This window comes from Protomyctophum parallelum (assembly GCF_964188405.1).
Source record: "Protomyctophum parallelum genome assembly, chromosome: 3".
NCBI classification, from domain to species: Eukaryota; Metazoa; Chordata; class Actinopteri; order Myctophiformes; family Myctophidae; genus Protomyctophum; species Protomyctophum parallelum.
This window is the reverse complement of record NC_139698.1, coordinates 4,586,564-4,601,341: the sequence shown is the minus strand read 5'-3', so window position 1 is coordinate 4,601,341 and position 14,778 is coordinate 4,586,564. Positions and strand designations below refer to the sequence as shown.

Sequence of the window (14,778 nt, the reverse complement as noted above, 5' to 3'; positions counted from 1 at the left end):
TGGGCTCTGCTGTTAGTTCTGTTTGCTCCCACCGCCACCCCAGCACCACCACTGGGCGCTGTTATTAGTTCTGTTTGCTCCCACCGCCACCCCAGCACCACCACTGGGCTCTGCTATTAGTTCTGTTTGCTCCCACCACCACCACCCCAGCACCACCGCTGGGCTCTGCTATTAGTTCTGTTTGCTTCCACCGCCACCCCAGCACCACCGCTGGGCTCTGCTATTAGTTCTGTTTGCTCCAACCGCCACCACCCCAGCACCACCGCTGGGCTCTGCTATTAGTTCTGTTTGCTCCAACCGCCACCACCCCAGCACCACCGCTGGGCTCTGCTATTAGTTCTGTTTGCTCCAACCGCCACCCTGCAGCACCACCGGTGGGCTCAGCTATTTCTGTTCCCCATGGGGGGGTGGGATTGTTATTGAATATCTATCTCCCTGCTCTTAATGGTTAATGTTGGTCGTATAATCGTGCCGAACAGGGAGAGAAATGTAGCAGAGCCGAACGCCAAGATAAGATGTTATACCGTATGCTCTTATTCTGTAATACATATTTGTTCAATCTAATCGTGAGTTATTATCTGACTGAACTGTAAATGTTATACACATTTTTTTTTATCATTTTACACGTCTCTTTGAAGTGTGGTATGTATGGTTTGATGACACTGCACCTTCATCACAAGGTTTGCTTTTGGGAGAAATTACATTTTCTTCAACGACACTGAAAATGACCAGTACGCTGTTGTCCAGTGTAATGAAACGTGATGGACTTTAAATCAATTCATTCATCCATCCATCCATCCATCCATCCATCCATCCATACTCATCCATCCGCTTATCCAGACTCGGGTTGTGGGGGTAACAGTTCCAGCAGAGAGCTCCAGGCCACATTCACTTCATCCTGGGGGATCCTGAGGCGTTCCATGGCCAGCATGGAGATATAATCAACCCATCTGGTCCTTTGTCTGCGCCAATCCATACATCCATCCATCCATCCATCTATCCATCCATCTTCAAACCGTAGTTGGGGCCGCGGGGGCAACACCTTCACCAGAGTGCTCCAGACGTCCTGCTCCAGAGCAGGTTAACATTTAAGCAGTTAACATTATTAACTTAGATCTGGGGGATCCTGAGGCCTTCCCAGACCATGTTGGAGATATGATCCCTCCATCTGGTCCTTGGTCTGCCCCGGGGTCTCCTCCCAGTGGACGTGATCCTTGGTCTGCCCCGGGGTCTCCTCCCAGTGGACGTGCATCGATGACCTCCCTAAGTATAGGGAGACGCTCGAGAGGCTTCCTAAGCAGATGTCCGGACCACCTAATTGGCTCCTTTCCAAGCGAAGAAGCATCGGCTGTATTCCAAGTCTCTCTCGCCAGCCAACCGTATAAGAGAAAACCCACACTTCATGACCATATGTGAGAGTTGAACGAAGATTGCTCGCTAGTCAGAGAGCTTTGTCTTCTAACTCAGCTCTGTTTTCGTCACAGCAGTGAGCGGTTTAGCGACTGCAATACCGCCCCCTGCTGCTCGGATTCTCCGACTGATGTCCTTCTCCGTCCTCCCATCACTCGTGAACAAGACCCGAGACACTTGAACTCCTCCACCTGGGGTAATGTCTCATTCCCTACAGATACTAGACTCCTTCACGTGGGGTAATGTCTCATTCCCTACAGATACTAGACTCCTCCACCTGGGGTAATGTCTCATTCCCTGCTTGGACTCCTTCACCTGGGGTAATGTCTCATTCCCTACAGATACTAAACTCCTTCACCTGGGGTAATGTCTCATTCCCTACAGATACTAGACTCCTCCACCTGGGGTAATGTCTCATTCCCTGCTTGGACTCCTTCACCTGGGGTAATGTCTCATTCCCTACAGATACTAAACTCCTTCACCTGGGGTAATGTCTCATTCCCTACTTGGACTCCTTCACCTCGGGTAATGTCTCATTCCATACTTGGGCTCCTTCACCTGGGGTAATGTCTCATTCCATACTTGGGCTCCTTCACCTGGGGTAATGTCTCATTCCCTACAGATACTAGACTCCTCCACCTGGGGTAATGTCTCATTCCCTACAGATACTAGACTCCTTCACCTGGGGTAATGTCTCATTCCCTACAGATACTAGACTCCTTCACCTGGGGTAATGTCTCATTCCCTACAGATACTAAACTCCTTCACCTGGGGTAATGTCTCATTCCCTACAGATACTAGACTCCTTCACCTGGGGTAATGTCTCATTCCATACAGATACTAGACTCCTTCACCTGGGGTAATGTCTCATTCCCTACAGATACTAGACTCCTTCACCTGGGGTAATGTCTCATTCCCTACAGATACTAGACTCCTTCACCTGGGGTAATGTCTCATTCCCTACTTGGACTCCTTCACCTGGGGTAATGTCTCATTCCCTACTTGGACTCCTTCACCTGGGGTAATGTCTCATTCCCTACTTGAACTCCTCCACCTGGGGTAATGTCTCATTCCCTACAGATACTAAACTCCTTCACCTGGGGTAATGTCTCATTCCCTACAGATGCTAGACTCCTCCACCTGGGGTAATGTCTCATTCCCTCCTTGGACTCCTTCACCTGGGGTAATGTCTCATTCCCTACTTGGACTCCTTCACCTGGGGTAATGTCTCATTCCCTACTTGGACTGCACAATCCATCGGTTTCCTGCTGAAAACCATGGCCTCAGATTTGAAGATGCTGATCCTCATCTCAGCCGCCGTACACTCGACTGCGAAGTTTATCGACTGTGAACAGACCAATCTTCAACTTCAAACTTCAAAGAACTTTATTTTTCCTTTCGGAAACTTCTTTTGTGCAGTGGTAAAGACAACAGAAATCACATTACACACAAACACAGTTACTATATAAAAGATCATAAAAACGACTTTTTAAGAGGAACTACTTAAAAGCATAATATATTAAAATCTATTCTATAAGTACTAATAGTTAAAAATCTAAATATTTACTGTATGCAACCTATGCATTCACTATAGTCCATCGGGTGGAAAGGGGGGGGGGGTGTTCAGCCTAGGTGTTCAGGAGTCTGATGGAGGTGGGCACAAAGCTAGCTGAGCCCCTTTTAGTGAGTTTTGATGCTCTGTATCGCCGGCCTGAGGGCATTAGTTGGTAGTGGTTATGGAGGGTGTGTGTGTTGTCCTCAACTATTTGAGAGGCCTTCTTTATTGTCCGTTTTTTATGGATGCTGCTGAGTGACTCCTGGTCCCTCCCAATGATCTTGCCGCTGATCCTAACCACCCTTTCGAGAGGGTTCCGGTTGATGGCACGCATCACACCAAACCATGATGTGATGTTGAAGGTCATTATGGATTCTACAAAGGACTTGTAGAAGGCCTGCAGGATCGATGATCAATCAATCAATCAATTAAATATTGTTGAGTTTAACCTTTATTATATTATTATGTGTTCCAGGAGCTTGAAGGGAAACTCGTAACATTCGTGAAGAAGGAGATGACGAGGTTCCAGAAGCTTCTGACAACAGATTACCCAGAATGCTTAGAGAGTCAGGGGGAGGAGGGGGAGGGCGAGGAGGAGAGGAGAAGCACCACAGAGGGAGCTCTGAAGATCACACTGCACCTCCTGAGGAGTCTGAAGCTGGAGGAGCTGGCTGACCTCCTGATGATGAGTAAGAAAGACTTTATTAATACCTTTAAGATCTAGCGGACTTCACTAGTCATACAGATATAATAATATATATAACACAACAACAATAACAACAGTAATAAAGATAATGATCATCTAATGGCAATGACCATCTGGGCGGTTACATAACTTACATTAACGTTATAACATACATACACGCTCACTGGTGTCTTCTGTTCTTTGGTCATGTAGAATCTCTTGCTCCTGTCAGTCAACGTCAACTCAAGTCTTATCTGAAGAAGAAGTGTCAGAATGTGTCCGAGTGGATCGCTAACGAGGGAACCCAAACCCTTCTGAAGCAGATCTTCACGGAGCTCTACATCACAGAGGGAGGCAGTGGAGACGTCAATAAAGAACACGAAGTCAGACAAATCGAAGCAGCGTTCAGGAAAGCGACCAGACCAGAGACGGCAGTCAGCGTCGAAGACATGTACGAACCCTTACCTGGGCAAGATGGACCAATCAAGACGGTGATGACAAAGGGCGTGGCCGGCATCGGTAAGACGGTGTTGGCTCAGAAGTACGCTCTGGACTGGGCAGAAGGCAGAGCCAACCGGGACGTCCACTTCTTGTTTCCACTCACTTTCCGAGAGCTGAACATGATGATGAAGGAGGAGAAGTACAGCTTGGTGGAACTCCTTCAGCATTTCTTCGGTGGGATCATGAAACCACTCGTCTGCAGCTTGGAGGAGTTCCGGGTCATGTTCATCCTCGATGGCTTGGATGAACTGAGGTTTCCTCTGGACTTCCAGAACGCTGAGATTGTGACCGATGTCACCGCGCCAGCCTCGGTGGTCGTGTTGCTGACAAACCTCATCAGAGGCCACCTGCTTCCCTCGGCTCGCATCTGGATAACCACACGACCTGCAGCGGCTCATCAGATCCCAGACGCTTACGTTGACAGGGTGACGGAGGTGCGAGGATTCACCGATCCGCAGAAGGACGAGTACTTCGTCAAGAGATTCGGGGATGAGGAGAAGGCGCGCCCGATCGTCTCCCACGTCAAGAAATCCAAAAGCCTCCACATCATGTGTCACATCCCGGTCTTCTGTTGGATCACCGCCGCAGTTCTGGAGCACCTGTTGAAGACGGGCGTGAAAGGATCGCTGCCACAGTACCTGACTGAGATGTACCTCCACTTCCTGCTGGTTCTGTTCAGACAGAAGAGTGTGAAATATCACGATGATCCAGAGAATACCAAGGTTATTCTGGCTTTGGCAAAACTGGCGTTTGAACAGCTAAAGAAAGGCAAACTGATCTTCTATGACGCAGACCTGAGAGAGTGTGGCATTGATGTCCGAGACGCCTCTGTGTACTCTGGAATGTTTACACAGATCTTTAAACAGGAGAGAGGGCTGCACGTGGACACTGTGTTCTGCTTCGTCCATCTGAGTGTCCAGGAGTTCATGGCTGCTCTTCATGTCTTCGTCTCCTTCGTCCAGGATGGTGTCAACCTACTGTCAGAACCACAAACAACCTCCAACCGGTCAGAGGTAATTACACCCGAACCTACGTTGAATCACCTCTACCAAAGTGCTGTGGACAAGGCCTTACAGAGTCCAAATGGACACCTGGACTTGTTCCTGCGTTTCCTGCTGGGCCTCTCTTTGGAGACCAATCAGAAACTCCTTCAAAGGCTGCTGATACAGACAGGAGACACCATCCAGACCAATCACGAAACCATCAAATACATCAAGGAGAAGATCACAGAGAATCCATCTCCAGAGAGAAGCATCAATCTGTTCCACTGTCTGAATGAGCTGAATGATCATTCTCTGGAGGAGGACATCCAACAGTACCTGACGTCAGGACGTCTCTCCACAGACAAGCTCTCTCCTGCTCAGTGGTCAGCTCTGGTCTTCGTGTTGCTGTCTTCAGAAAAGGAGCTGGACGTGTTTGACCTGAAGAAATACTCTGCTTCAGATAAGGCTCTTCTGGGGCTGCTGCCCGTGCTCAAAGCCTCCAATAAAGCTCTGTAGGTTCACTGATTACTAAATATACATTTAATATATTAGGTAATCTGTATTTAACAGAAAATCTAATAAAGAAATGCTTTACCATTAATGTTTCTTCAGGCTGAGTGGCTGTAACCTGTCAGTGAGATGCTGTAAGGAGTTATCGTCAGCTCTCAGCTCCAGCTCTAGTTTGAGAGAAGTTGACCTGAGCAATAATGGCCTTCTGGACTCTGGAGTCCACCTTCTGGCTGAGGGACTGGGGAGTCCACACTGCATGTTGGAGACTCTCAAGTCAGTATAACGTGCAAGTAATGTTGTTTGTCCAGTGCTCCGAGGTGTATGTCCCGTTGCAGCGTATGATGTAATGATTAATTTGTGCTTGTGTGAAAGCGCAAGTAAGCACTCGACAGAGTGCAGTTCTAGTTTAAATCGTTTCCTCATGCTCACTATGTGTGCGTGCGTGCATGCATGCATGCGTGCATGCATGCATGCATGCATGCGTGGCTGCGTGCGTGTGTCCGTTTTCATCCTTGGAAGTGGCCTGCACCTTTGATTCTAGCTCAGAGAGGCTAAAGGTGTAATTACTTGTGTTTATCTTCGGCAACCGAGGACAGTTTGGTTGTAACAACAACTTGGGATGCCAAAATGAGCAGCTCATCTTGCAAAATTCTGTGAAATCTCTTCTACTATCGGTAGCCGCTAGATATTGCTTAGACGCTGTTACTTGTACCCCTGAGGGGTGTGTGGGTATTTGTCTGGGATTTGCTGATTGCATTCTGTACAGCACCTTGTAAACATTTGTGTCCTTGCATTGCATCTCTTATGAGGACATAAATAAATGATTCGTCTGTGTGTGTGTGTGTGTGTGTGTGTGTGTGTGTGTGTGTGTGTGTGCGTGCGCTCGCACGTGTGTGCGTGCGTGCGTGCAGTTTGTCAGGATGTCTGGTCACAGAGAAAGGCTGTTCTTCTCTGACCTCAGCTCTGCGCTCCAACCATTCCCATTTGAGAGAGTTGGACTTGACCTTCAATCATCCAGGAGAATCAGGCAGAGCGATGCTCTCTGCTGTTGTGACGGATCCACGCTGTAGACTGGACACTCTTAGGTATGAGAGACTTGGTGTGTGTGTGTGTGTGTGTGTGTGTGTGTGTGTGTGTGTGTGTGTGTGTGAGGGTGTGTGTGTGTGTGTGTGTGTGTGTGTGTGAGAGTGCATGTGCGTGTGCACGTGCGTGCGTGTGTGCGTGAGTGCGCATGAGGTATAGTCTGGTGACCACCGGAGAGACGGGTGACAGCCGAATGTTGACGGCACCCGGGTGAGCAGTATGGGTTAGCGCCCCAGCCTGTGTCCTCGTTGAGGCCTTTAGGAGGGCCATTATAAATCCACCACTCCTGAATGGAGTGCCTTGTGCTGGGAGTCTGTCCTGGGCCTGGTGAGAGCAGGAGTGGACCTGGTGAGACGTAGGAGGGGCCCGGCCAGGAGTCAACCCACAGAGCCTAGTCCTTCCACGCGCCAGAATCTGGTTCTCCCAGTCCTGGCAGAGTATAGTTCCAAAGTAACGGATTGTGTGGCCCTGGTCTTTCCCTAATGGGACTGATGGAGGGGAGCTACTGGGACGTAAGTCGGGACTTGATCACCCCGGCTGGGTCACCTGAGTGAGGGGATGATGTTCGACAGACCCGGAACCCCCATAACCTCGGGACACATCACTGAGGATACGTCTCAGGTGCATCCATGCAACGTTTTCTAGTTATAGTTAAAGGCAGCATTGCCCTCTATGCCCAACGGAAGAGGTCTCATGAGTATCATTACAGTAACGCTCCATCATACAGTATGTTACATCATACAGTACGTTACATCATACAGTATGTTACATCATACAGTATGTTACATCATACAGTACGTTACATCATACAGTATGTTACATCATACAGTATGTTACATCATACAGTATGTTACATCATACAGTATGTTACATCATACAGTATGTTACATCATACAGTATGTTACATCATACAGTAACGCTCCATCATACAGTATGTTACATCATACAGTACGTTACATCATACAGTATGTTACATCATACAGTACGTTACATCATACAGTATGTTACATCATACAGTATGTTACATCATACAGTACGTTACATCATACAGTACGTTACATCATACAGTATGTTACATCATACAGTATGTTACATCATACAGTATGTTACATCATACAGTATGTTACATCATACAGTATGTTACATCATACAGTATGTTACATCATACAGTATGTTACATCATACAGTATGTTACATCATACAGTACGTTACATCATACAGTATGTTACATCATACAGTATGTTACATCATACAGTATGTTACATCATACAGTATGTTACATCATACAGTACGTTACATCATACAGTATGTTACATCATACAGTATGTTACATCATACAGTATGTTACATCATACAGTATGTTACATCATACAGTACGTTACATCATACAGTACGTTACATCATACAGTATGTTACATCATACAGTATGTTACATCATACAGTATGTTACATCATACAGTACGTTACATCATACAGTATGTTACATCATACAGTATGTTACATCATACAGTATGTTACATCATACAGTACGTTACATCATACAGTATGTTACATCATACAGTATGTTACATCATACAGTATGTTACATCATACAGTATGTTACATCATACAGTATGTTACATCATACAGTATGTTACATCATACAGTATGTTACATCATACAGTATGTTACATCATACAGTACGTTACATCATACAGTATGTTACATCATACAGTACGTTACATCATACAGTATGTTACATCATACAGTATGTTACATCATACAGTATGTTACATCATACAGTATGTTACATCATACAGTATGTTACATCATACAGTATGTTACATCATACAGTATGTTACATCATACAGTATGTTACATCATACAGTATGTTACATCATACAGTATGTTACATCATACAGTATGTTACATCATACAGTATGTTACATCATACAGTATGTTACATCATACAGTATGTTACATCATACAGTACGTTACATCATACAGTATGTTACATCATACAGTATGTTACATCATACAGTATGTTACATCATACAGTATGTTACATCATACAGTACGTTACATCATACAGTACGTTACATCATACAGTATGTTACATCATACAGTATGTTACATCATACAGTATGTTACATCATACAGTATGTTACATCATACAGTATGTTACATCATACAGTATGTTACATCATACAGTATGTTACATCATACAGTATGTTACATCATACAGTACGTTACATCATACAGTATGTTACATCATACAGTATGTTACATCATACAGTACGTTACATCATACAGTATGTTACATCATACAGTATGTTACATCATACAGTATGTTACATCATACAGTATGTTACATCATACAGTATGTTACATCATACAGTATGTTACATCATACAGTACGTTACATCATACAGTATGTTACATCATACAGTATGTTACATCATACAGTATGTTACATCATACAGTATGTTACATCATACAGTATGTTACATCATACAGTATGTTACATCATACAGTATGTTACATCATACAGTATGTTACATCATACAGTATGTTACATCATACAGTATGTTACATCATACAGTACGTTACATCATACAGTATGTTACATCATACAGTATGTTACATCATACAGTATGTTACATCATACAGTATGTTACATCATACAGTATGTTACATCATACAGTATGTTACATCATACAGTATGTTACATCATACAGTATGTTACATCATACAGTATGTTACATCATACAGTATGTTACATCATACAGTATGTTACATCATACAGTATGTTACATCATACAGTATGTTACATCATACAGTATGTTACATCATACAGTATGTTACATCATACAGTACGTTACATCATACAGTATGTTACATCATACAGTATGTTACATCATACAGTACGTTACATCATACAGTATGTTACATCATACAGTATGTTACATCATACAGTATGTTACATCATACAGTATGTTACATCATACAGTACGTTACATCATACAGTATGTTACATCATACAGTATGTTACATCATACAGTATGTTACATCATACAGTATGTTACATCATACAGTATGTTACATCATACAGTATGTTACATCATACAGTATGTTACATCATACAGTATGTTACATCATACAGTATGTTACTCATACAGTACGTTACATCATACAGTATGTTACATCATACAGTACGTTACATCATACAGTATGTTACATCATACAGTATGTTACATCATACAGTATGTTACATCATACAGTATGTTACATCATACAGTATGTTACATCATACAGTATGTTACATCATACAGTATGTTACATCATACAGTACGTTACATCATACAGTATGTTACATCATACAGTATGTTACATCATACAGTATGTTACATCATACAGTATGTTACATCATACAGTATGTTACATCATACAGTATGTTACATCATACAGTATGTTACATCATACAGTATGTTACATCATACAGTATGTTACATCATACAGTATGTTACATCATACAGTACGTTACATCATACAGTATGTTACATCATACAGTATGTTACATCATACAGTACGTTACATCATACCAGTATGTTACATCATACAGTATGTTACATCATACAGTACGTTACATCATACAGTATGTTACATCATACAGTACGTTACATCATACAGTACGTTACATCATACAGTATGTTACATCATACAGTATGTTACATCATACAGTATGTTACATCATACAGTATGTTACATCATACAGTATGTTACATCATACAGTATGTTACATCATACAGTATGTTACATCATACAGTACGTTACATCATACAGTACGTTACATCATACAGTATGTTACATCATACAGTACGTTACATCATACAGTATGTTACATCATACAGTAGTTACATCATACAGTATGTTACATCATACAGTACGTTACATCATACAGTACGTTACATCATACAGTATGTTACATCATACAGTATGTTACATCATACAGTATGTTACATCATACAGTACGTTACATCATACAGTATGTTACATCATACAGTAGTTACATCATACAGTACGTTAACATCATACAGAACGTTACATCATACAGTAAGTTACATCATACAGTATGTTACATCATACAGTATGTTACATCATACAGTAGTTTACATCATACAGTACGTTACATCATACAGTATGTTACATCATACAGTATGTTACATCATACAGTACGTTACATCATACAGTATGTTACATCATACAGTATGTTAATCATACAGTATGTTACATCATACAGTATGTTACATCATACAGTATGTTACATCATACAGTATGTTACATCATACAGTATGTTACATCATACAGTATGTTACATCATACAGTATGTTACATCATACAGTATGTTACATCATACAGTATCGTTACATCATACAGTATGTTACATCATACAGTATGTTACATCATACAGTTGTTACATCATACAGTATGTTACATCATACAGTATGTTACATCATACAGTATGTTACATCATACAGTATGTTACATCATACAGTATGTTACATCATACAGTATGTTACATCATACAGTATGTTACATCATACAGTATGTTACATCATACAGTATGTTACATCATACAGTATGTTACATCATACAGTATGTTACATCATACAGTATGTTACATCATACAGTATGTTACATCATACAGTATGTTACATCATACAGTATGTTACATCATACAGTATGTTACATCATACAGTATGTTACATCATACAGTATGTTACATCATACAGTATGTTACATCATACAGTATGTTACATCATACAGTATGTTACATCATACAGTATGTTACATCATACAGTATGTTACATCATACAGTATGTTACATCATACAGTATGTTACATCATACAGTATGTTACATCATACAGTACTGTTACATCATACAGTATGTTACATCATACAGTATGTTACATCATACAGTATGTTACATCATACAGTATGTTACATCATACAGTATGTTACATCATACAGTAAGTTACAATCATACAGTATGTTACATCATACAGTATGTTACATCATACAGTATGTTACATCATACAGTAACACTCCATACAGTACGTTACATCATACAGTATGTTACATCATACAGTATGTTACATCATACAGTATGTTACATCATACAGTATGTTACATCATACAGTAACACTCCATACAGTACGTTACATCATACAGTATGTTACATCATACAGTATGTTACATCATACAGTATGTTACATCATACAGTACGTTACATCATACAGTATGTTACATCATACAGTATGTTACATCATACAGTATGTTACATCATACAGTATGTTACATCATACAGTACGTTACATCATACAGTATGTTACATCATACAGTATGTTACATCATACAGTATGTTACATCATACAGTATGTTACATCATACAGTATGGTTACATCATACAGTATGTTACATCATACAGTATGTTACATCATACAGTATGTTACATCATACAGTATGTTACATCATACAGTATGTTACATCATACAGTATGTTACATCATACAGTATGTTACATCATACAGTACGTTACATCATACAGTATGTTACATCATACAGTATGTTACATCATACAGTATGTTACATCATACAGTACGTTACATCATACAGTATGTTACATCATACAGTACGTTACATCATACAGTATGTTACATCATACAGTATGTTACATCATACAGTACGTTACATCATACAGTATGTTACATCATACAGTATGTTACATCATACAGTATGTTACATCATACAGTATGTTACATCATACAGTATGTTACATCATACAGTATGTTACATCATACAGTATGTTACATCATACAGTATGTTACATCATACAGTATGTTACATCATACAGTATGTTACATCATACAGTATGTTACATCATACAGTATGTTACATCATACAGTATGTTACATCATACAGTATGTTACATCATACAGTATGTTACATCATACAGTATGTTACATCATACAGTATGTTACATCATACAGTAACGCTCCATACAGTACGTTACATCATACAGTACGTTACATCATACAGTAACACTCCATACAGTACGTTACATCATACAGTATGTTACATCATACAGTATGTTACATCATACAGTAACGCTCCATACAGTACGTTACATCATACAGTATGTTACATCATACAGTATGTTACATCATACAGTAACACTCCATACAGTACGTTACATCATACAGTATGTTACATCATACAGTATGTTACATCATACAGTACGTTACATCATACAGTATGTTACATCATACAGTAACGCTCCATACAGTACGTTACATCATACAGTATGTTACATCATACAGTAACGCTCCATACAGTACGTTACATCATACAGTATGTTACATCATACAGTAACACTCCATACAGTACGTTACATCATACAGTATGTTACATCATACAGTAACGCTCCATACAGTACGTTACATCATACAGTATGTTACATCATACAGTAACACTCCATACAGTACGTTACATCATACAGTATGTTACATCATACAGTAACACTCCATACAGTACGTTACATCATACAGTATGTTACATCATACAGTAACGCTCCATACAGTACGTTACATCATACAGTATGTTACATCATACAGTAACACTCCATACAGTATGTTACATCATACAGTATGTTACATCATACAGTAACGCTCCATACAGTACGTTACATCATACAGTATGTTACATCATACAGTAAACACTCCATACAGTATGTTACATCATACAGTATGTTACATCATACAGTAACACTCCATACAGTACGTTACATCATACAGTATGTTACATCATACAGTAACGCTCCATACAGTACGTTACATCATACAGTATGTTACATCATACAGTATGTTACATCATACAGTATGTTACATCATACAGTAACGCTCCATACAGTATGTTACATCATACAGTATGTTACATCATACAGTAACACTCCATACAGTATGTTACATCATACAGTATGTTACATCATACAGTAACACTCCATACAGTACGTTACATCATACAGTATGTTACATCATACAGTAACGCTCCATACAGTACGTTACATCATACAGTATGTTACATCATACAGTATGTTACATCATACAGTAACACTCCATACAGTACGTTACATCATACAGTATGTTACATCATACAAGTATGTTACATCATACAGTATGTTACATCATACAGTATGTTACATCATACAGTAACGCTCCATACAGTATGTTACATCATACAGTATGTTACATCATACAGTAACACTCCATACAGTACGTTACATCATACAGTATGTTACATCATACAGTAACGCTCCATACAGTACGTTACATCATACAGTATGTTACATCATACAGTAACGCTCCATACAGTACGTTACATCATACAGTAACGCTCCATACAGTACGTTACATCATACAGTATGTTACATCATACAGTATGTTACATCATACAGTATGTTACATCATACAGTATGTTACATCATACAGTATGTTACATCATACAGTATGTTACATCATACAGTAACGCTCCATACAGTACGTTACATCATACAGTATGTTACATCATACAGTAACACTCCATACAGTACGTTACATCATACAGTAACGCTCCATACAGTACGTTACATCATACAGTAACGCTCCATACAGTACGTTACATCATACAGTATGTTACATCATACAGTAACACTCCATACAGTACGTTACATCATACAGTATGTTACATCATACAGTAACGCTCCATACAGTACGTTACATCATACAGTATGTTACATCATACAGTAAACGCTCCATACAGTACGTTACATCATACAGTATGTTACATCATACAGTAACACTCCATACAGTACGTTACATCATACAGTATGTTACATCATACAGTAACACTCCATACAGTACGTTACATCATACAGTATGTTACATCATACAGTAACGCTCCATACAGTACGTTACATCATACAGTATGTTACATCATACAGTAACACTCCATACAGTACGTTACATCATACAGTA

The 14,778-nt window shown here is 40.4% G+C and overlaps 1 protein-coding gene across 1 annotated transcript in view; it reads left to right on the top strand.

Annotated features, from left to right (window-relative positions):
• LOC310855703 (NACHT, LRR and PYD domains-containing protein 3-like) overlaps nucleotides 1-14,778 on the top strand; it is a 41,765-nt gene that overhangs the window by 18,906 nt on the left and 8,081 nt on the right. Inside the window, exons 10-13 of the mRNA XM_083760812.1 lie at nucleotides 3,441-3,654; nucleotides 3,864-5,646; nucleotides 5,747-5,917; nucleotides 6,556-6,729. Of these exons, the coding sequence (XP_083616938.1) occupies nucleotides 3,441-3,654; nucleotides 3,864-5,646; nucleotides 5,747-5,917; nucleotides 6,556-6,729 (2,342 nt within the window). The remainder of the gene's footprint in view (nucleotides 1-3,440; nucleotides 3,655-3,863; nucleotides 5,647-5,746; nucleotides 5,918-6,555; nucleotides 6,730-14,778) is intronic.